Source organism: Lemur catta, chromosome 3, assembly GCF_020740605.2.
Source record: "Lemur catta isolate mLemCat1 chromosome 3, mLemCat1.pri, whole genome shotgun sequence".
NCBI classification, from domain to species: Eukaryota; Metazoa; Chordata; class Mammalia; order Primates; family Lemuridae; genus Lemur; species Lemur catta.
The window spans coordinates 91,483,568-91,509,048 of NC_059130.1; the positions used below are offsets into that span (position 1 = coordinate 91,483,568).

General features: G+C 39.0%; 1 protein-coding gene across 1 annotated transcript in view; it reads right to left on the reverse strand.

Moving 5' to 3' along the window:
* Nucleotides 1-14,863: 14,863 nt before the first annotated feature.
* Nucleotides 14,864-25,481, reverse strand: part of CMPK1 (cytidine/uridine monophosphate kinase 1) — a 33,820-nt gene continuing 23,202 nt past the window's right edge. The window contains exons 2-6 of the mRNA XM_045545467.1: nt 23,321-23,467; nt 19,581-19,733; nt 18,235-18,311; nt 17,927-18,023; nt 14,864-16,983 (exon numbers count right to left, since the gene is read on the reverse strand). Coding sequence (XP_045401423.1) covers nt 16,942-16,983; nt 17,927-18,023; nt 18,235-18,311; nt 19,581-19,733; nt 23,321-23,467 — 516 coding nt within the window. The 3' untranslated portion in view covers nt 14,864-16,941. The remainder of the gene's footprint in view (nt 16,984-17,926; nt 18,024-18,234; nt 18,312-19,580; nt 19,734-23,320; nt 23,468-25,481) is intronic.

Here is a 25,481-nt window from a genome sequence, read left to right on the forward strand (position 1 = left end):
GGGTATTACCCAGGTCCAGTGGATCTGTCCCATGAGGGCCTGGGATGCAGAGCCACCTCCAGGGCAACCAGGCTGTACATCTCACAGGTCAGGGGCAGCAACAGCCTGTCTGTGACCATAGGCTGCATGTCCAGGTCTGGGGACAGTAAGAATGTAGTGTTGAATAGCAGCAGCCTCTGTCCAGCTGCAGCTGGCCTGTCAAAGCCCTTGGGGAGTCAGTCTTATGTTATCATCACCAGTGAGTAACACGGTATCATTTTCAGGACTCAAAACATACAAGAACTGCACTCATGCCTCAGATCTATCTATCAGCCATAGGACTGAGATCCCACCACTCACACTTCATTTGTTAGGTTTGCACCAACAGGGACGGTGTTCCCAGAAGCTCTCACCTCACATGCAGCCTTAGGGTAAAGGAGTCTGTATTTCTTTCCTGATGAGCAGAGAACCTTGAAAAGTGAGGAAGAGGTAGGTGCCTAGGGTTAGAGGGGGAGGGAGAGAGCATGGGAGCCCTGAGACACACTTTGAGGACCTCACAATTGGGCCAGTGTGGCAATGAGAGGAAGAGAAGAGCGAGCTTGGGCTGGCATGTCATGGCTGGGGATGATAAATTGACTACTTTATCCTCCTTTTTCTTGATGGCCTTCTAAAATGATTATTAAGGAATAAAAAGGATATAAACCCACAACATCAAAGATAATGGGTGAGGTAACCTCAGTAGACAAGATATTACAACGAATTTTAGGACAACAGAAAGCAAAGGCAGGAGTGGTAACTGATGCAGCAGGGCAGAGAAAGCCTCGTTGTAAGTGCGCAGGGAGGACGGCGCAGCCAAGGAAGGAGGCAGTCTGCCTCAGCAGAACCAGCAGAACACAGAGCTGGAAACGGGATAAATTCAAAGTCTGGACATCAGACAGTCTCTCCCCAGCCCTGTGCACAGAGCACCGAGAGAGCTGGCATCTACTCTCCAGGTGGATATCAGGGGGTTTCTGGAGAAATCTAATATCCCCAGGAGAACTTCATGCTCTGGCATTGGGGTGGGAGTGGAAGGAGGAAGTCCTCTGCTCTAGTGACTGCCCTGTCACCCCAAGGCATGCCAGCCAGTCAATGAGCTTTTTAGTTCATTCTTAAACATGAACAAAGATGACCACACATTTGAGGAAAGCCTCCAAACTGAGAGACAAATAAAATGGCCTTAGAGGAAAGAGAAATAATGAAAGAAACAGAAAAGATCTATAAAAAAAAAATGTATATTCTATTAATACCCCCACAGAAATTCAAGGAGTATTGTATCCATCAATCAAAAACTGGATAGTATGAAGAAAAGAAAACAGAGAACAAGAGAGTATTCCTGAAAATCCAGAAAATATATATGCTTTTAAATTTAACAGAATGTTTTAAAGTTAAGGAAATTTCTCATAAAGTGAAATAAAAAGATAAAGAGGTAAAAAATATGAGGGAAAATATAAGAGACATAAAGAATCAATCCAGGAGGTGAAAAATTCAACAAATGGGAATTCCAGAAAAAACAAATAAAAATGGAAAATAGGTATTATTTGAAAGTTACACAAAAAATTCCCATAAACAAAGTTCATAAAGTTTCCATATTAAAAGAGCTATGTGCCCAAAATATTAATTAAAAAATGATCCACACTCAGGTATAGCATCCTGACACTTTTTAACACAGGGCTAAAGAGATCTAAAGCTCTCGGGCCGGGCACGGTGGCTCACGCCTGTAATCCTAGCAATCTGGGAGGCCGAGGAGGGCGGATTGTTTGAGCTCAGGAGTTCGAGACCAGCCTGAGCAAGAGCGAGACCCCATCTCTACTAAAAATAGAAAGAAATTATCTGGCCAACTAAAATATATATACAAAAAAAAAAAAATTAGCCAGGCATGGTGGCACATGCCTGTAGTCCCAGCTACCCGGGAGGCTGAGGCAGTAGGATCGCTTAAGCCCAGGAGTTTGAGGTTGCTGTGAGCTAGGCTGACGCCACGGCACTCACTCTAGCCCGGGCAACACAGCGAGACTCTGTCTCAGAAAAAAAAAAAAAAAGAGATCTAAAGCTCTCAAAGGGGAGACAAATGAAAATAAAGAAAAGAACGTCACAAAGGGATGAGAATCAGAATGACTTCAGAATTCTCAGCAACACTGGGTGCTAGAAGATAATGGAGAAATGCTTCAAAATGCTGAGAGAACTTAGTTTTCAATACAGAATTCTCTATAGGCTGAACTATCAATTATAAAGATATAATAAAGACACATGGAGGTGTACATCCTATGCATCATTCTTTAGGTATTCATAATTACTTGGAGAATGTACTCCAGAAAAACAAGTACATAAACCATGAAAGAGAGGTTTCAGAAAAGAGTGGACCTCATGCAGAGAGCTGTGAATCAGAATGACAGATGTCCAGCAAGCTTGGACACTAGCAAAACATACTGGAGTAGGAGGAAACTTGCCCCCATATATTTACATAAACTTGCCAAACTAGAAATGAAAAGAAAAAGTGGTGTAAGCAAGGAAATGCAATCTAGTAACCAGCAGCTCTGCAGGAAATGATGCTAACATAATTACACACACACACACATGTATTAGTTTCTATGTTTTTGGATGCACCTACAAACAAAGCATAGAAGAACTTAACTGTGGTTGAAAGGAGAATTTAAACATTACCGACCTTGACAATGGAAAAGTAAAACTACCAATGACAAAAACTGGGGAAAAGATGGGAGAGGAGAAGTGAGGAAAGGACCTCTATATTGTTAATCTCACAAAGCAAGGGTCAAAAATAAAGTCCTCAGGTTATGGAACAAGGAACAAATTGTCAGTATATTACTTAAAACTTAAAATGTAATCAAGATAACAATTAAAAATGGTTGTATAACTATTGGGGAGGGAAAGGAGATGATCAAGGTGAGCTGATTCTCATCAATGTACTGAGATGTCAGCAGAGTCTAAAATTAATAAGAAATAGAAATAGATGTACTTATTCCCGAGCACACAGACCCATGTACCAGGATATTCACTGCAGCATTGTGTATAATAGCAAAAGAATGAAAACAATGCAACTGTTCATCAGTAGTGGATTGACTAAATAATAGTAAAAATACTCAAGGGGCTACACAGCCAATAAAAAGAGTGAGGTGGAGCTATACATGCATGTAAGAAATGATCACAATATGATATGTAAAAAAGGAAAGTATAAAATAGAATGCTCATGTGTTACCATTGTGCAAAAAGAAATGAGAAAGGGAGCTATGTATATATGTTTATGTATAGAATATGCTTATTTATGCATTAAGTATGGGGGGAAATAACTGCAATAGTATATTGGCATTGCTTTTTTGTGGGGGCTTGTGGACAGGGATAATGGGAGTTGGATGAACACATAATTTTCACTGTTTGAAAGCTTTACTATGTGTTTGGCCTAAGTTTTTAAAAAAAAAAAGAGCAGGAGAAAGATATTATATAAATATATGGTGGCAAGTCCTAGAAGAAAGAGCCCGAGTCTGAAGTTTCATGTCACAGAAGGTATGGGACAGAGGGAGGCTGCTGCTTTTAACCACAATATGCATTATTTTGATGAAACTATTTTTTTAAATTGTTTTTATTGAGGTAAAAATACATAACACAAAATTCACCATTTAACCATTTTTAATTGTACAATTCAATGGCATCAAGTACATTCACATTGTTGTCCAACCATCACCACCATTCATCTCCAGAACTATTTCATCATCCCAAACTGAAACTCCATACCCCACTAAACAATACTCCCCTCTTCGCCCAGCCTCTGGCAACCACCATTCTACTTTCCATCTCTATAATCTGACTACTCAAGCATTTGGAATCATACAGAACTTGTCTTTTTGTGACCGGCTTATTTCACTTAGCATAATGTCTTCAATGTTCATATGTGTTATAGCATGCGTCAGAATCAGCCTTTTTAAGGCTGAATAATATTCAGATGATACTATCCATTTATTAATATTTATTTATTTAGGGAGACAGAGTCTTGCTCTGTTACCCAGACTGGATTGCAGTGGTCTGATCATAGCTCACTGCAACCTCAAACTCCTGGGCTCAAGCGATCCTCCTGCCTCAGCCTCCCAAGTAGCTAGGACTTAGCCACCACACCTCGCTAATTTTTTAATTTTTTGTAGAGACAGGGCCTTGGTGTGTTGCCCAGGTAGGTCTTGCACTTCTGGGCTCAAGCAATCCTCTTGCTTTAGCCTCCTAAAGTGCTGGGATTACAGGCATGAGCCACCACGCTTGGCCCCGGTGATACTATTTTTTCTTTTTATTTATTTATTTATTTATTTATTTATTTATTTATTTATTTATTTATTTATTTATTTTGGAGACACAGTCTCACTTTGTTGCCTGGGCTAGAGTGCCGTCGCATCACCCTAGCTCACAGCAACCTCAAACTCCTGGGCTCAAACGATCCTTCTGCCTCAGCCTCCCATGTAGCTGGGACTACAGGCATGTGCCACCATGCCCGACTAATTTTTCTATATATTTTTACTTGTCTAGCCAACTTCTTTCTATTTTTAGTGGAGACAGGGTCTTGCTCTTGCTCAAGCTGGTCTCGAACTCCTGACCTTGAGCGATCCTCCCGCCTCAGCCTCCTAGAGTGCTAGGATTACAGATGTGAGCCACCGCGCCCAGCCGATATTATTTTTTAAGTAGAGGAGTAGAAGGAGGAGAAAAGGAGGAGGACATACCTACATGGGTCATCAGAGATGACCCTGGTCTAGTGAATGCTGTGCCCTTTGCCTTAGTTTCCTATTGTGGCATAACAAATTACCACAAAGTTAGCAGCATAAAACAACACCATTTATTACCTTACAGTCCTATAGATCTGCGGTTGCCAATCCCTGGGCTGAGGTCCAGTACCCGTCCGTGGCCTGTTAGGAATCGAGCGTCACATAACTGCCTGGGCTTACCCCACACACCCCATACCCACCCCCTGGGAAAAATTGTCTTTCATGAAATTTAGGAAAGGGGCCGCACAGCAGGAGTTGGGCAGCGAGTGAGCAAAGCTTCATCTGTATTTACAGCTGCTCCCCATCGCTCTCATCACCACCTAAGCTCCACCTCCTCCCCCCCTCCTGCCACCTGTCTGTGCAAAGATTGTCTTCCATGATACCCGTCCCTGGTGCCAAAAAGGTTGGGGATCACGGTGGTACATTATATATCTGGGTGGGTGCAACTGACTGCAGTCTCTGCTTACAGAATTACAAGGCCAAAACCAAGATGTCAACTGGACCAAGCTTTTATCTGGAAGCTCTGGGGAAAAAAATCTACTTCCAGGCTCACTGACACTGTGGGCAGAACGGTGGAACTGAGGCCCTCCACTCCCCAGTTCCCTACTGATGGGGCCACTCTCAGCTCCGAGCTATGCTCCTTCCTTGCACACGCCCTCTCCATCTTCAAAGCAAGCAACAGCAGTACTTCCTTCTCTCCTACTAGCCAGAGAAAACTTTTTTAATGGGCTCATGTGACTTGATTGGGCCCACCCAGATAATCTTTTGCCATATAGCACAACATAATGAGAGGCAACCCACACTCAAAAGGGAGGGGACCATCCAAGGATGAAGGTCATGGGGGCAGGCAGAGTTCCACCATGACCCCAGTGACCCTCACCCTTGGATAATTCCCTCTCCTATGAATATGTTACATTACAAGGCAAAAGGGATTTTGCAGAAGCAGTTAAGGTTACTAACCGGTTAAGACAGGGAGATCACCCAGGTGGGCCTAATATAATCACATGAGCCCTTTAAAAGCAAAGATTTTTGTTCAGCTAGTGATAGAAGAGAAATTCAGAGATTCAAGGCATAAGGAAGATTCTATCTGCCTTTGCTGTCTTGAAAGTGGAGGTAGGATGTGGAAAGGACTGAGAGCAGCCTCTAGTGCCGAGACCACCCCATGACCAACAGTCAGCAAGGTAATGGGGACCTCAGTCCCACAGTGGTGAGGATCTGAATTCTGCCAACAATGTGAATGAGCTTGGAAGTGGATTCTTTCCCAGAGCTTCTGGATAATAGCCCAGCCCAGCTGACGTCTTGATTTCAAACTTGTGATACTGTGAGCAAATAACCAGTCAAGCCTGCAGACTTCTGACCTACAGAAGAATCATGAAGTAATAAACAGGTGTTATTCTAAGTCACTAAGTTTATGGTGATTGTTACACAGCAATAGAAAATTAATACACTTGGCATGCCCTTCCCCTCCCTGTCTACCCTTAAACTCCTATTTTGTTTATGTCATGAGAGGCATTTTGGATTGGTGGTTAAGCTCTCAAACTGCAGACAGGCAGACCTGGGTTAGAATTTTTCCACTGTGAGGATTCGCAGTCATGAACACAGTAAACGTTGACTAAACAGCAGCTGTAATGATCATTCTTACTCTCTCACTCCCTCTGTGAATGACGCCGACTCCCGCCCCACTCCTCTGGAAAGTTCATCACAATCACACTCTCCCCTGCACTTGGCACTTCCTCTACCACTGCATGCCTCAGGCTGTACTAGTTACGTACCTTCAGCAGACTGTTAACTTGTTGGAGAGCAGAAACCTTTTCAGAGCTTGCTGTGGCCCTTGTTATGACGAAGGAGCTCTGGGAATGTTTGTGGAAGAGGAACATAGAGGAACTTTATAGAAGTCTGAGCTGCTCAGGGAGGGGTGAGCTGTTACTAGGACAGCTACCTGTCAGGGATGCTGAAAGGGACTGACTTCATGACATCTTGCATCTTTCTGTCCCTGCCTTGTGTTTTAAAGCTGGCCTTTGTTTTACTGGAGAACAAAAAAAGCAGGAAGCAGGTGCTAGAGGGTGAGAGATCTCTCCAGCTGGGGTTAGTGGGAAGGCAGAGTCAGGTATTCGAGCTCATTCATTCAATTAACTTATTCATTCACTTATTTTAGCACGTATTGGTGACTCTGGCAGTCCTGCACTGGGAGATGCTGAAATAGATTGAAAAAACAGGTGGGATTTTGACAGCTGCTCCTGCAGAAGCTTTAGGTGGAAGTCACATCATGATCAAGACCTGACAGATCCAGTTATCCAAGGAGCAAAGTCACAAGACAAACAGGGAGCTCTGAAGTATGTGTTCTGCTAGCAGGTAGGAGAGATGGGGACTTAGGGTTGTTCCAGTGGTGTAGGACAGGGAAAAGATGAGAATGAGTACAGTGGATCCTGGAAGGTTGGGGCTGGGAGCAAGGAGCCACCCAGCTCTGTGCAAAGACCCAGAATAGGCAGGTGCAGGCTTTTGAGTGCAGAAACAGTTGACCAGCAGCACTCAGAACCCATGAAAGGTGGACACAGGATAGATCCTTGGCGCCCCTTGGTGGTCACACTGATAACTACATCTGCGGAGCCATTCACCCAGGAGGATCTCATTGCAGTAAACATGATTTGTGTGAATGCATCTCTGTCTGGGGTTGTGTGCCTGTGTTGCCCAAATGTACAGGTGTATACGTGCATGTATGTGTCTGGGAGTACTGTATTGATGTTGGTGATTGGACACGTGTGCAAGTTGTGTGTGCATATATGTACTAGGTGCACTAGTGCCAAAACGTGCATCTGTGTGTTTGTATGTGTATCTGTTGATGTGATTGCTGTGTGCTGGTGTCTGAGTGGGGCTTGGCTTTCTTTTCTGCTACACATTGAAATAGTTAAGCTCCATAATCTTATTGTTTGTTTAAAGTTTGCTCTTGGATGCAGGCCTGTTTCAGAATAACTAGCAGATGCGAAAAGCATCCATTATGTATTTTTGCAATTAGCCGAAAACCCAGAAACTTTTCTTAAATAACAGACACAATTCTGTGGGTTGCCTATTGCTGGGAGCCACCTCCTCTCCTGGGCTCACCCTGGGCTCAGCCCCAACCCGGGCCAAGCCAGCGAGGGTTTGCAAACTGTCCCTAGTGAGATGGAAAAACCATTAAGGGTTTCAGAATAGAACTTAAGGGACAGCTTACAGTGAGGAGCTGGGTAATGAGAGAGGAGGAGGAATAGGAGAAAAACAGGAGAGCAGCCTCCTAAATCTGAAAAGCCCTTGTCAAACTGACTCATCTAGCCTAGCGGTTACCCAACTTTCTAGTCTGGACTCAGCTAAATAGACACAGGATAAAATCCACATTCTTTTACCTGTTATGAACGGTTTTTTCATTATATTTCCTCACCTTATCTTTGCATACTCCTATCTCTCATTATTTGGTATATGGACCCTCACACCTGCATCTATCTAGGTGGGTCTCCCCCATCCCTCACTGCCATCTTTTTGCTAGTGCTGTTCCTCTCCTCTGATACAAACCAGGTACCTCCTGACCGCTGGCAGTAATACCATGAGTAAACTTTGTTGAGCACCTATCCCAGGTACTGGGGAGGATACCAGGAGGCAGAAACAAAGGCTTAGGACACATTTCTCAGCATTTGAGTTCTTATGGTAAGGCACTGACCTTCATGATGTCTCTTAGCCTTTCCTCCCTGCTTATATGACAGGGAACTCCATGTATCCTGGGTTTCAAGAGGGCCTAGAGAATATGGCCGAGGTTCCAGGTGGACTTCAGACTTAGAGAGCTACAACTTGAAGACAGATCGTCCTCAAACCCTAGAATCTCAGGGCTGGAAGACTAGTAAAACAGCTTGCTGAATACACATCCTGGCTATGGGGAACTCATCATGTCCTTGAGCAGCCCAATTCACTGTTGGGTAACTCTAAACTTAGATGGTCTTCGTTACCTTGCTTCCACTGCCCTAGCTCTGCCCTCCAGCCCACACTGAACACATCTACTACATCTCCTTTCGGAGGTCTGGAGACAGTGGTGGTGGTCCCCTGGGCTCTACTCACCTTTTAAGACAGTGGTAACTGCTAAGCAAGACAAAAGGAGGTTCACTATATCAAATTGGTGTTCATTTGATGAGTCTCTTAGTGGGAGAACATTTGTGATACTCTTACAGTACTTCTCCCCTCTCAATCCATGAGCTTCCGGGATGGCAGACTAGGCAACTGTTTAATTTGTGAGCTTTCACTAAGGTTGTCACCAACTGTCAACTCACTAAACATTAAGTACCTGCTCTATGTTAGGCACTGTGGATACAAAGACCAAGAAGATGCAGTCCCTCACCCACAAAGATGCAAGGCTGATTTCCATTATCTGCTCTGGTCACTCTATTTAGTACAGTGCACCTCAAAGTATCACTATCAGCATCACTTGGAACTTTATAAGAAATGCAAATTCTTGGGCCATACCTCAGATCTACTGAATCAAAAACTCTGGGAGTATGCCCAGCATTCTGGATCTAAGAAGCCCTCCAAATGATTCCGATACACTCTAAAGTTTGAGAATCACTGGTTTGGATTCACCCGGGCAGCCTTTAAAATTAAATTAGATGGCTGGGTGCAGCGGCTCATGCCTGTAATCCTAGCACTTTGGAGGCCAAAGCGGGAGGATCACTTGAGACCAGGAGTTTGAGGCTGCAGTGAGCTATAATCACACCACTGCACTCTAGCCTGGGTGACAGAGTGAGACCCTGCCTCTAAAAATAAATAAATTATTATATCAAATTAGAATTTCTAGGGGTAGGACCTGAGACATTGATTGTTATTTTAAAGACGGTTTTAAAATATATTCAGTAAGTGCTCAGCACACTGAATAAAATCCTGTTACATAGTAACAGTGGTTCTGGAGCATCACAAGATATTACTCTCTCCAAGTCCTTGATAGGAATGATGGAAGTAAAAGCGTGTTAGTGTTGAGGAATAAGGGCTGGGAAAAGGAGAACTGGGTTCTGGGTCTAGTTCTGCTAACTGTCTGGAGGGATTTGAGGAGGACACTTCCCTTCTTTCGATATACAAAAATTTATCAATCTACTCTGTTAGGTCAGTAAGAAAATAGGGAAATACAATGAAGACCTCTGAAGCCTCTTTCCGACTGAAAGACTCCATTGATCAAGAACCACAAGGGACAGCTATAGAGGAGAAAGCAGGCTGAAAGAATCTCACTTCATTCTTTCCCAACTCAATAAGGGAAATGCAGTAGGTATTAAAGTACTGAGGATGCACTGTAATCTTACAAGGCTTCAAGTAGAAATTTATATTAATTTCAAATCTGTAACATGAACCAGAAACTATTAAAAGTCTTTATAAAGCAGAGATTTTCCTAACACGGTAACATTGAAATAGACGTACAATAGCTCAAAAATCTATCAACATAGATTGAACTATGGGAGGGTAGGTGGGTGATATTTTCACCAAAACATTGTTTTCTGGTCCTGGTCTTTCTTTTCCCCTCTGAGACAGTCACATTTTAAGTCTTTCTATGAGTTGTACACTGAAAGCAGAGGGAGACTGAAGAGGTCTAAAATTCATCCACCCTCCCAGCCCCAGGACTTTACGATTACCAGCTCCCAATCTTCAGGGGGAATGAAAACAGAAGCCTAAGGAGATCACAAGCTAACCCTACTGGGATTCAAAGCTCAGTGATACAACTTGTAGCTAACAGCTACTGCCAAAAATATCTTTCTTTTTCAGTTTACTTTTTCAACAAATACTTACTGAGTGCCTTCTATGTGCACAACTGGTCTAAGCACTAGGAAACAAGGATGAAAAAGACAACATTTTTGCTCTCCTGGCACTTAAAATCTAGTGTGGGAGATCAGCAATAAGTAAAAGTAACTTCACATGGTGATATATAGAATAAAGAAAATAAATGAGGGTAATAGGCTAGTGGCTGAGGAAGCATGGAGGGGTATGAGAGGTCACACTGCCTTATTACAAATAGGCAGCAGGGGGTTACAGAAAGACGGGAGGCAGATCTGGTAAGGCCCAGAGGTGTGGGTTCTTTTCAAACCCACAACTATCTAGCTGTAAAGATTGTGGAAACTAACTTGGACTCCGTAGGCCTCAGTTTAATCATCCATGAAACAGGAAAATCACCATTCCAACCTGCCTAAAAATTGTTGGGAAAACAAAATGAGATCACAGAGGTAAAGTCCACCAGCATTGAAAGCACTATACACAAACAATACAGTTAAGAAACCACTAGCTTTGAGCTTATCTAGTAAGCTTGTTGAGGGCAGTAGTTGTATACTAACTGTTGTATACCCGATGTCTCAAACATATTCTGAATTATTGGCCAGCCAGTTTTTGGTGCTGTTGTTATCCCCTGATCAGGTGACAGAAACACTGCCTAAGGAAGATGCAGTAAGGCAGATTTAACAAACTCTCTGACCCCACAGGAATCAGCATTTCTGAAAACTGGTTTGCTAGTGACCAGTTATTAAATTAAGATGACAGACTCTTGCACAAATGTGCTTACACACTGAAAATACTTCCTATATGTATCAAGCCAAAATCTGTGTGTCATCTTATAAAACAATGATCTAGCTGCTAACTATAAATTAAACAGCTACTTCCTTAAGTCAAATATATAAACTAAACTCAGAAATATCCATAAAATTACTCAAACCACAAGTTAAAGATAAACAAAGATGGATGGTGTTAAGGAAGTCACATTCCTGAATCCTGTTTTCTTCAACAAAGTACTCATGGAGAGAAGTGGGAATGTGGTCTGTGATCATGAAGACTTTTGGACAGATGAAGAAATGGTGTTTTGTGGGAGTGATTACTGGTAGAATAAGTAAGCTCCTACAAGAGCCATCATGTATGAAGTAGAACTGAACAAATGGTTCTATACAAATGGTTTTCCTCTCCCCACCCCATCCCCTAATTTCAAATTTTTCCATTAGCACATAGAAACACCAGCCTCAAACCCAGTAGTTACCTTCTTTTCCTAAATAGCACTTGTCCAGACCTAAATAAGGCCTTAAACAGAGGAAGGAATATAGATACAGTCTCTGCTCAATCATATTTGATATTGGATATGACACAGACATTCCGACAGTTACTTTGGGACCAGGGGGATTCTGATATAGTTGTTTCAACTTGGTCCTTTTCATATGGGAATATTTTCACCCAATCTAAAAGTCAGCCATTAAACTTTAGCATTTTTTCCCTCCAAATAATGTAAATAATGTGTCACCTTGACCACTATCCCAACTGAGGATAGGACAATAGTAGTGCTTACTGTGTACCTCATAATTAAAAAGAAAAAAGTCTGACATTTTGATGCAGCCTCACCATAATCACTACACTAGATTGGCCAAGTTCTGGCAGCTGCTTTGGAGCCACTTGTGAAAATGTTTCTTAATAAAACAAACAATTTAGGGTGAGCCGTGCACATAGCTTTGTGCTTTTAAGTATTCATACTTACTATTGAACCTATTCAATGTCTTTCCCCTCTGGCTCTGTAAGTCCCTGCAGCCAGGCAGCTGTGAGTAGGCCAGTTCAACCCAGAGTCCTCAGAGGATTGCAAGGATCTAGAAGCTACCAAGGAAACTTATTCAATTCAAGCCTTTTCTTGGAAGCTCATCTTGAAACTATGTATCAATTTCCCCCCTCATTTTATAGCAGTAGCTACAGAGAGTATATTTCTTCCAGGGCGAGGGGTCTTCAAAAGAATATTAAAAGAGCATTTCCAAAGCTCATATACATGGCTTTTAAAAAATTATGCTTTCTATTTTTAAATGTGGTTATGCAACCAAATGAGGATGCATATGTGTTATGCTGCTTAACTCCTTGATTCTATTGTGTAGAAGATAATTCTTAAAAAGTGTGTCTGCTCACGCCTGTAATCCTAGCACTCTGGGAGGCCGAGGCAGGAGGACTGCTTGAGCTCAGGAGTTTGAGACCAGCCTGAGCAAGAGCGAGACCCCATGTATACTAAAAATAGAAAATAGAAAAATTACCTATTTTTCTACAGGCGTGTCGTGGTACACGCCTGTAGTCCCAGCTACTAGGGAGGCTGAGGCAGGAGGATTGCTTGAGCCCAGGAGTTTGGGGTTGGCTGTGAGCTAGGCTGACGCCATGGTGCTCAAGCCCTGGGTAAAAAAGCAAGACTCTGTCTCAAAAAAAAAGTATGTCTGTGCTTACCTAACATTAAGTCTGGGATGTGGTAAAATATCTGGTAACCTATCTCTGCTGATGCCTTTACTCTGGCTGGGTATGGTATCAAAGGCCAGTATTCAGAAGTTGCATACAACTATTTCAAGGCATATCGTAAATAAAAATATTCTTCTGTGGCTCAAAGAGCCTCATTTAGAGAATGTTCTGATTTGTTATCCTTGTCTCCTTAAATCAGAAAAAATAATATGCCTGGGTCTTAGAAGGACAAAGGCATGAAAGAAAAGCCTCTCTGAAGACAAGGGACCCAAGAGAAGGAGGTTCTGCTCTGATGAATGGGGACAGGAGGAATCCCATAAAGGTCTGAGCCTGAGTGATAAGCTGTTATGGTTGGCATTAGGTGTAAGGTGGGAACCAGAAATTCAACCTGGTCTTTCAGCTCTCCCCACAACAGCAAACATGGTGACCTTCAGGGCTTAACAGAGGTCCATGATTAATATCACAGTCACAATAACCACATCTAAAAGAAAAATACACCTGGATTCAAGAGAGTTCTTACATTGTCCTCAGGGATGAGAAAATAAAGGGATAAGTAATTAAGACCATTGTTTTCCTTTCTCTTTGGTACACAATAAATGAGCTTCCTTTCTTTCATTTTAAAAAAATGCTTAGCCTCTGGCCAGTGTGGTGGCCACCGCCTGTAGTCCTAGCTACTCTGGAGGCTGAGGCAGGAGGATCATTTGAGGCCAGGAATTTAAGCAAGGCTGCAATGATCCTACCATCAGCACTCCAGCCTGGGCAACCAAGTGAGACCTTATTTTAAAGTGCTTAGAATTACATGGTGTACTTAATTTAGCTAAAGTATGCAGCTAAATTATGAGGTATGCAGCTAAAGTATGCTGGTGGGCTAGGGAGAACTAGAATACATAAGAATAATTATAGGTCATAAACTCTTTGCCCTAAAACAAACAAACAAACAAACAAAAAGAATAATTAAAATTGGCTGGGCGTGGTGGCTCATGCCTGTAATCCTAGCACTCTGAGAGGCCGAGGCACGTGGATCACTCAAGGTCAGGAGTACAAGACCAGCCTGAGCAAGAGCGAGACCCCGTCTCTACTAAAAATAGAAAGAAATTATCTGGCCAACTAAAAATATATATAGAAAAAATTAGCCGGGCATGGTGGCACATGCCTGTAGTCCCAACTACTTGGGAGGCTGAGACAGAAGGATTGTTTAAGCCCAGGAGTTTGAGGTTGCTGTGAGCTAGGCTGACGCCACGGCACTCACTCTAGTCCAGGCAACAGAGCGAGACTCTGTCTCAAAAAAAAAAAAAAAAAAAAAGAATGATTAAAATTAACCAACAGAAGACATCAGAAAGTCTATCCATATCAGAATATTTTGACATAATACTCTTGTAAGGCAGAAAATGTGTTTGAAGCACTATTCCTTGTGCAATTAGTACATGTTTGAAGATGAAGGACCAAACCTCTAGGAAAAAGATGCTGACCTAGTCTGGCCCATACTTTTAGCCACTATTATCTCCAGGAACCATAGGAATGTCTGGCAACCACTTAAATTACAACGGCAAAGCCACAAGTCCAAAGCCACAAGCCCGTATCCTGACACACATTGCCTGTTGTCAATTTCCCCCTCAGAGACAAGCAATTGATGCTGCTGGTGGGCAATGAAATAGTCTGCTTGTACCTCAGTCTAGATTCCTTTTTGAAAGAATGGGATAAAGTCATGTTTTCTGTTTTAGTCAAGATGTACAAGCATAATGCACAGAGCAGAAAATTCTCCTGGATCCTGAACTCTGCTTTTGCTGTGTGAGGACCCTCATGTTAAATACTTCCTGATCTTCAATATGCTTAAGAGAACAGAAATCTGAACCAGCAAATAGCAAAGGCCACACACAAAATTTATTGAGATTATTTACCAAATAATTCATATACATCCAACATCACTGAATGGAAATAATGTTAATTTAAAAAAACAAGCAAGGCTCAAATTAGGGTCTTTCAAAACACTCAAAAACTTCTTAGTGACTGTATCTTTTACAAATGGAATGACCAAATTAGTAAAGTCAGATGTGTCTCAATCAACCCCAAAATTCAATATTGCCAACATGTTTTTCTGCTTAAAAGAAAACAAAAAGCAAAGCCTTATAATTTAGTAATTACCATGTTTCTTGGTTTCGGATCTCAAATGCCAAAGAAAAATATCTGATGAAAGGAAGCAAAGTACCTAGTCTCAACAGTCTTCTTCAAAACTTTGAGGCTGCTTTCACAATATCAGTATAAATATTTAGATTTCCATCTGACAGATTTCTTCACTTATGTGAGTAGGAATGCTCTCAAAACTTTAGTCTTTCACTCTTGCTTCATACTAGAAATTTTTGATTAAACCATTTCTCTACTGGCTGGACTGAAACACTAGATAAGAATTCATTACAATGTCTTCCAAGACAAGAAACCAAGATATAATCTCAATACAAATTTTGGTGGCCAATATGTTACAGTACTTAGCAATACTTTGTTTTCTAATTGCAAGTATGTTGAAAACCTTAAGTGATTTTATAACACACATAGAAATAGATGATTCTATTACAATATAAAAACATCCATTAACTTGTCTTCATTATTCCCTATGACTTTAAATACCAGATCTAATTATACAACAACAAAGATCCTTGCCCTGTTTAACCCTGTGTACCAAACAGTGTAAATGCCAAAAATGAGAAACATTTTAAGAAATCTCATGTTAAGAATCTGGATACCACTTAGCATTAGTGATAGAAGGAAAAGACAACAGAAAACAAATTTCTAAGAGATTTATAAAGGAAGAATGGATGTTAAAGAATATTCCTTTGGACCTTTAAAAAAATTCTGTATCTTTCAATGTTTCAACATGATGCCAAAAAAGAATTTACTGAATTAAAGTAGCCAAACAATTATAAGATATATTTATTATTTTTCTGACCAAAGTGCAATGACTTTTAAATCTTCTTAAACAAATAACTATGAAAATAATATTCAAGAAAATACAAATGCAAAATTTAACCAATAAATTGCTTTTAATTTATCCCAACCTTATATTTAGTCTAGAAAACAAACAAAAATCAAAAAACTCTGATGTGTTACTAAAATGCTAACTGAATCATTTTAGCATAAATCTAGCACATGCATTTCAAGGTTTCACTGCTAGGAATTTTGGTAAGATCAGCTGAATCATGAAAAACAGTATATAATAGAATATAAGGAACACACACCATTACATGTGATCCTTGCCCCCTACCCTCAGATTATGTCAGAATAAAGCTGACAATTCTGCCAGGCTCTGCACCCCGAGTGCCCCCAACCCAAACCTTGGAACCAAAGAATATGCCGTGTCATACAACTTCGTTCAAGTTGTAGTAAAGCAAATCATACATTTTTTTTCCCCACCTTTCTATAGGAAGTGGTCAGTTATGTGATAAATACTAAAACATTGCTAAGAATCCATTTAATGAGTTTGTTTACCAAACACATTGTGCAAGGACTACATAAAAGTTCCTTTGAAATTTGGTCCACAGATTCACCTAAGGTTGGAAATTTAAAACTTGTAAGAAAAAGAGGAAGTGGGTATCCCTAATCTTAGTATACTGTAATTACTAAAGGGATATAATAAGCATATTAAAAGATTTTGCTCACAGAAGGCACAAACTATAAAAGGGATATTCTTTTTGAATAAAAACAAAGAACTAGCTGACGTCCTTCTTTGTTTTGTGAGCACCACAACTAAGATGAAGTTAAACCTGAATTCATTGTCTACTCCTGTGACCAAAAAAAAAGAGAACATAAAAAATTTGTCTTACTATATAATTTCCAGCCATTGAGATGTAATTATGAAAGATTAAAATTGTCTTAAAAAGGGGTGTGATAGCAGCTATCAAAGCAATATTCAAGCATGATTTCAAGGATGCTTTCAGGTTTAGAATTATCCTTCCTTGTCAAAAATCTTGACAACTTCATCAAAAACCTAGAAAGAAAAAGATAATAATTTTAAAAGCAGATACCATTAAAATATCATATAGCTAAGTTCCTGTTAAAAATAGTAAATTTCATATTAATTTTCAAAATGGATCATTTTTAAAAATCACATTATAATTTCTTAGTTTCATCTACTTTACTTTAGACAGTAATATAATACACGTAAAATTATGAACACGTATGCAATTTTATTAGTGCTTTTAGGACAAAACATACTTCTTGATAGGCTACCAGTAATTTGATAAAATATAAACTGAAGTGATTTATCATCTTAGTTCGGACTCAACACAAGTTTACTCACGTATTGCCTCACCTCTATAGGAAGTAGCACCTCTACAGGATTAAAAAAGATCCCCTGAATCTTTTTCCTCTGAGCCTTTCTTTTTTATTTTATGAATATAAGAGGAAGAAAATTCAGGGAGTCAGGGGAAGGGAGACAGGTGAATTAGGAGACACTAAAAATATTTGCTGGGCACTAAACTATAATTCAGAGTCACTGATTTATGAAGAAAAAGAGAAGAGATAAGTTGTAGAACCCCTGCACCTCTGGAGCTATTTGTTCTGTGATGGAAGCGAAGAAAGCAGCCTAGGGCTCTTGAGCTGGATGACTTGCCATTCATGTTATAGGTTTTTAAAAAATGAACATGATCCAAATCACAGTTCACAAAATACCAATTTTTCTAGTACCTGGGAAGAGGTTTGAAATTAATAAACCGCCCACTTCTCATGAAGAACAAGTCTGAAGTTATAAAATCCATTTTAGACTCTATTCAAAAAGGAAAAAAATGTAATTTTTCATTTAGTCCCAGTGTCTTGAAAAACAAACTAACTAATCTGTCATAGTATTTATTTTTCTCCTGGCTACCTACCCCAAAAGAAATAATCACATTTTTACTTGACTTTTTTTTTAAAGGTAGGTTAGGGACACTCACTTCATCAACAGATTTAGAAGCATCTATTTTCTTGACTTTCCCCATTTCTTCATATAAGTCAATAATTGGTTTTGTTGACTGAAGATAGGTCTGAATTCTGCAAAAGAAGCAAATATTGCAAAGTCCTAGGTATCCATCCTTTCTCCTACACGTTATAAGGTAGCTCAGAGGACAACACTGAATTTGACCCAACTAACTCATCATTTCCTTACACAAGCCATTTTACACAGTTAAGAATAATTTTCTTTTTCAGGTCTAAAATGGGGCAGGTCTGGGATTGAGGTGGTTATGTAAAAACTGCAAAGTACCTCTTTTCCAAGCTCTCTCTGTTGTCATCACTCCTACCACTACTCTTTCCCCTCTCAAGACATCGTTCAATACAGATCTAAAAAGAGATATAAATAGTTATTTTAAAAGTAGAAAGATATGAATTTGCAATTCTTTTAACCTGAAAAGAAAATAAAGTTTAAAGAGATGACAAAAAAAACCCTGCATTAAACTCAATGTGTCTAATTCATTAATCAACATGCACAGTCCTTTTAAATTTAAACATGTGGTTCAATTTATATAAACTAGGTTAAATAAGTACAGAGCATAAAAAGAATTCATTCATGACTCAGTTTTTCCTGTATTTTTTTTTCAAACCGCAATAAAAAGAAGATCTGTATGTGTATGGTTCCATCTCAGATATATTATTAACTTATTAGGTATGAATTACATGCCTCAAACTTTGTTCCATTTTTGCTTACTTTTCTATAATTCCATAAATATCCAAATATTTAAGAGTCAACATATTTGCATTTGAAATAAAGCATCCCTTGTTAATCATGAATAAACATTCCTTAGTTATAAGCTGTGGTAACATTCTAAAGTTAACTTTGAAGAATAAGTGAAAACATATTTTTGGGGGTTGGAAGAAGAGTTTCATTTAAAACAACTCAAAGGCTACAGCAAGTCTCTCTTACCAGAGGCACATTTACAATTCAACCTAAGAATAGCCAACTTCTTTCAAGGCACTACTTTAGATTCTTAGTCTTTCAGGCTGTTGGCACTAATTTAATGAAATTTATATTACAGCAGCTGTCAAACACAGGCCATTTAATTAAATGATTACGAGAAATTTATTTACTTATTCCAATGTATGTCTGAGTTTGTTACTAAAAGTGCCAGGAAGAAAAAGAACACTTTCTTGCTTTCTTCAACATCATTTCATTCTTCAAGATCATTTCATTCTTAAGACAAATCAAGCTATCCTACATGTTTTTTAAAATAGAAAATTTTCCCAACTTGCCAAAAATGTGTGTTTCTTTTCCAGCAAACAACTCGTAAGGCAAGACACTCTTTGATAATAGTGCCCACCTAAGAAAGTAGTAGTTCAGCTTCATTACTTAACATTATTGTGCATGTCAATTCTTATTTTTAAAAAAACAAAATTGATTCTTATTTTGAAAATAAAGCAAATTTTGGTCCAAAAGTCTGCTGATGCCAATTAGCTTCCAACACCAAGACAGTGCTATTTTGTTCATCTAATCTACCAATTCAAAAAAATATAGCTGCCAATATAAAATGTAAACATAAGAAAAAAATCAATTTTCTCTAATAGTTAACCAACAGTTGCTTAAAGCCTATGTGGGCAAATGAAGATTTTCATTACCTCATTATTACAGTCAAAAAACAGAACAAAAGATACATCTGCCTTTCCATCCATGGTCTTGTTCCAACCTTGAAGGTTGTCTTGATTTCTCGGAAACCCATCAATCAAGAATTTATTCTTCTGAGCATTGACAGCCATTGTCTGATCCATTTCCTAAAGGAAAAAGATTTAGATTAAACACTACATTAACAAAATGCAATTTCTCAAGCAGGGTAGTGGATACATGGGTGTTTGCTTTATTATTATTCTTTAAACCATAAGTAAAGAGTGGCGAGTGCATAGAAAAAAAAACACTAGAAGGAAATGAACCAATGTATTAACATGGTTGCCTCAAGCTGGTGGGGTTATGGGTATGTGTCCCTCCCCACCTTCTCATTTTATAAACACACACACACACACACACACACACACACACAATTGTTTCCTGTAGTTTCCAAATTTTCTGTAGTAAGCATATTACTTTCACATACATATTCACAAAATTATAAATAAACAATAAGAGCAGCAATAAGAAGAAAATAACCACTAACCAGTATCTTTGCTCCAGTAATAGAACACCCTGTCTTGTGTTCTTTTTGCCCTTCCCAAGTCATTTTACTGTGGTAGAAAGTATATTACTTTTACAGGTGCTCAACTCTGCTATAATTCAAGTCCAACAGCACAGAGCTTTGGACAAACATAAAAAGATAGCTAGCATTAATTATTAGTGTAGGATTCAATTTTTTTTGTTTGTTTGTTGAGATAGGGTCTCACTCTGTTGCCTGCACTAGAGCACAGTGGCATGATCATAGCACACTGCAACCTCAAACTTCTGGGCTCAAGTGATCTTCCTGCCTCAGCCTCCCGAGTAGCTGGTAGGTGCACACCACCACATCCAGCTAATTTTTCTATTTTTTGTAGAGATGAGGTCTCGTTCTTGCTCAGGCTGGTCTTGAACTCCTGGCCTCAAAAAATCCTCCTGCCTTGGCCTTCGATAGTGCTAGGATTACAGGCATGAGCCACTGTGCCCAGCCTCAATTTTTTTTTTAACTGAAGTTAACTCAATCTAAATGCTACTGGCTGCCGCAAAACACAGGGAGCAAAAGAAAAAAATACATTCAGAAAAATGGCAAGAGCAACCCATTTCACTATCCTCTTCCAAAGCCTGAAGTTAGGTAGAATCTGGGAATATGTGAACGGGAAATGCAGATCTCTGATCTCCAAATCCTTGCCAGTTCTAATCACCACAGGATAAGCACAGATGCATGACTTTGACAAACCTTAGAACCTATGTTTCAAAGCAAACTAACATTCACTACCATCCATGCTCAAACTTTTCTGGTTCCTCAAGAAAGACAATGGCTGTCAGGAACCATGATTCCTTTATCTGAGAATTGGCTTCATCCCAGCACCTAGCTGCTTCTTCAATATTCACAAAACTTGTGCAGAACACTTTTTGGCCTCTGCTAAAAATTTCTACCCCAATTACAGTAATAGAAGATATCTGAAGAAGGCACATCAATATTATACTCAGTGTACACTTAACTCAAGGCTACTATGAGGGCACATGAAGAGCAAGGTTATGGTTCTTGTCCCTGGAGGGCTCACAGTCCAGTGGGTGACAAATATATACATATATATATATGTAGATATGTTAAGTTCTATGATGAGGTATGCAAAGGATGCTATGATAAAACAAAGTAAGCACAAACTGCCAGAGAAAGCTTTACCGAAGAGGTAACAGTGGAACTGAATCCCAAATAATGAAATGGCAGGTAGACAGGGATCAATGTTCTCTGGATGGTGGAAACTGGATATATGAAGGCTCAGAAATAAGACAGCCTAACAGCTTTGATGAATCTGAAGCAAGCCAGTACAAGTGAAATCTTAGAATATGTGTAGAGAGTGGTGGGAGATATGACTGAAAGTAAGCAAGGATAAAATAATGAAGAACTTTTTATGCCACACTAAGGATCTGAGTTTTATTCTGGAAGCAAATACAGGACCATTTAAGAATTTTAAGCAGTTTAAGATTAACAGGGTTCATACTGTCTTTTAGAAAAAAAATCACGATGACTGCACCAAGAAGGATGAATTGAAAGGGAACAAGGATGAATTAAAGGCAAAAAGACTAACTAGGAGGCTCCAGTGATGGTCCAGGTAGGAAAAAAAAGAGGATAGTGAACTAAGGTGATAGAAGAGACTAATAGAAGAGAATTAAAAGAAAAAGAACTGGAAAGATCTGCTCACTAAATGGATTTGGGACAGTAAGAAAGAGGCATACAATATTGGATGGCTCCCCAATTTCTGCCTTGAGCAACTGGGTAGATGGTAGAACCATTAACCAAGACAGGAAATAAAGAGGGATCACATTTGAGATAATACACTCAGACTCTGATATGTTTATTTTGAGACACCTGTGAGACAATCAGAAAGATACCTAGTAGTTAGTTAAAAATAAAAGTTTGAAGTTCAGAACAAAGATGGGTTCTAGAACTGTAGACTTCAGTATCATTAGCACAGTGAAGGCTTTCAACATGGTTAAAACCATCCAGCAAAAAATATATAAACGGAAAGCTGAAGAAAACCAAGGATAAAACCCTGAGAAGCATCACGGTTTAGGAAACTTGAAAAGGAAAAAAAAAAAAGCAGTTAAGGAAGACTGAGAAATAGCAGTCACTGAAGCAGAATCAACAGAAATGATATCACAAAGAACAAAGGAGGAATGAGAGTTTCAAACAGGCAGTGATCAGAGTTAAATGCTACCAAAAAAAAAAAAAAACAAAAAAACAACTAAAAGTATCCCCTAGATTTGACAGAGAAGAACGCTAGTAACATGCAAGAGCAGATGCAATGGAGATGAAAACAGAACCAGACTGCACAGGGTTGAAAAGTAGAAAGTGAAAAATAAATGTAGACTACTCTCATAATGCTTAGCTATAAAGTAGAGGAAGGGCATATCCAGACAATAGGGAAGAGTGGATTTATTTACCCTGGAATGGAAGCAGGTTACTCCAACCTCTGAGATAAGAGGTAAGAAAGTGTGTATGAGCCACTCTTTATCCACAAGTGTCTTTAGTTCCACCCAGATGCTTAGATATCTCTTTTCTATCAGGCTTCAGCTATTTCTTGTCATTCCCAAGATCGCATTTCTCCTCCTCCTTCACCATTTCTTATATGTGAAAATACCTGTTAATGACTATAGTCTTAAGAGTCTATAGTGAAGAGTTACTTAGCAAATGCAAGGTATCTGTTTTTTAGATGTAACATATTTTAGTTTGATAGGTATCATGTCATAGCATTTCACATTGAAAATGGTGATGCATGCACCAGAAAAGTAGATATCAAGACTGAAAGAATATCAACAATGAGAGGGACATGGGATAAAAGAAGACAGAAAGAAGAAACAAAGAGGTTTATAAGAAAACATAAAGAAGAAAGGGGGCAAAGAGGGATAAAGAAAGAAGAAATAGAAATGGAAGAGAGAATAACTGTCTGAATGTTGGGAAGGCAGGATCAAGTGTACATACATGGATGTTAAGTTGAGCTACAGCTAATGCTAGACTAAGGTAGAAAATCCTTGCCACTGTTCAATTTCTTCCCAGGGACAGCACAGTTTTCAGTTCTGCCACTGTCAAACAACCATGACCACTTTCCACAAGTAAGAAATTCAATACTCTGATTTTTTCATTACTCAAATGAAAGGTGGATTTAATTTATTTCCTTACTGGTTTGAATTGATTGGCATTCACACTCCTTACCCTTTTTAATAAACTGATGGTTATCTCAACTGGCACAATCTTTCCTTCTTTAATGTACTTTTCAATGAGTTCACCATACTGTGATTCTGGGTTCTTCCTTTCATCACGAAGAAGTTCTCCTGCAGAAAGGTGTGTGTAGCCATATTTCTGAAAGAAACAACACATAGGAAAAAAATTAGAATTCATTCAACCCAGTGGTAGGACTGTTTATTTTTTCCTTTGTGTTAATTTCTATATTCTAATTTTTCTACAATAAACAAGTTTTGCTTGTACATTAAATAAAGTTTAAGAGATTTCATATAATCCAGTTTGCATAATAAATATCCTTACTCTTCATAGCTATGTGTTCACATATCATGATATCATACCCAAATTTATCTGAGGCATTAACATCTTATTACATTCCTTCGCAAATATGATCAAAGTTTAAATATTAATATTGTTCAAAGAAATGTCTAACAAAAATCTACATAATTCAAGGCAAAAAAACAAAAAAATCTTACCACTATTGGCTGTATTTACCTTCTATAAAATCTCTTTCTTAAACTCAACATGTCTAAATTGCACTCATTTTACACAAACCCCATTTTTCTGTTTTCTTCCCTTTCTCAGGAAACAAACACAAGTCCTACCTCCTCCACAAAATCAGCTTTCCTAACCACTCTGGAGAGTGGTCACATAATCAAATAGTATCTTGGAGTATCACTGTCTCTTCACAAAGACCAGTATCTTCCTTACCACATACAAAAGTCCATTTCCTACCTTTCTATAATACTTGCAATACTTACTTTATAAGTTTGTAGTTATGATTAAATGAGATGATGTATTAATATAGTACATAAACTGCCTACCATAAAGCCTTATCGATAACAGGAACAAAAGCCATCAATTACCTCTGTTCCATCATGAAGATACTTATCTTAAATAATCTGGAAGCATTTTTATATTATATGTGTATATGTGTATATATAATGGTTTTGACAGAAAAACTAACTAAGGGGGCTTAAATGAGATAACAGATATGAATATCCTATGAAACGTCAGTAAGTAGTATAAAATTATTATGATTGGAATGATGATGATTATTAAAGACTTACAAATGATATATTAGGTCAGAATATAGGGTAATAGTTAACATAAGTCACATAAGATGCTATGGTTTTGTATTGCCATTTCCCCTTTTTGGGTGGAATGAGCAAACAATACAGATCTAAGATACAATTTTGAATACTGAAAAGCTTCTCCCACATGAATTTACAAGTCCTTATTTTCTTAAAGCAAAAGAACTATACAATGCTTTTTTTTTTTTTTTTTTTAAAGAGACAGCATCTCACTGTGTCACCCAGGCTGAAGTGCAGTGGTGTCATTATAGCTCACTGTAACCTCAAACTCCTGAGCTCAATTGATCCTCCTGCCTCAGCCTCCTGAGTAGCTAGAACTACAGGCACATGCCACCATGCCCAGCTAAGTTTTCTTTTTGTAGGGGATCTTGCTCTTGTTCAGGCTGGTCTCGAATTCTGACCTCAAGTGATCCTCCCACCTCAGCCTCCCAGAGTGCTAGGATTACAGGCATGAACCACTGCACCCGGCCGAAGCCATACATTCTTTGCCACTTTTCTATTTCCCAAAATTGTTGGTTAAACTTGTTCTTGCTTATCAACCAGTAAGATAACAGTAAGGTAATCAGCAAAAGAAAATAAAACTCTTAAACAGTTTGTTGACTAAAATTGGGTAAAAAGTTTGATGAAAATAAACAAAAAATCATAGTATCATCCATGTCTCTTAGTCATATAGGCCCTTCCATTAGAAGAAATGATCAAAAGTGTATTTAATTATTATAATAGGCTTTTTTAAAAAACTCTCATTTACAGAAAATAAAAATAAATAGAAAATTGTTTAAACTTATTTTAAAATTATTTCCACATCATTTATAAATGCCTACTTTAATCATCAAATATATGCAAAATTCTGAAAGTCTGAATGCAGAAAGGACTTTATATACTTTATATAATGAGTGCGATGCGCACTGTCTAGGGGAGGGACACGCTTGAAGCTCTGACTCAAGTGGGGGGGGGCAAGGACAATACACATAACCTAAACTTTTGTATCCCCATAATATGCTGAAATTAAAAAAAAAAGAAAGGACTTTATAAAAAAAATG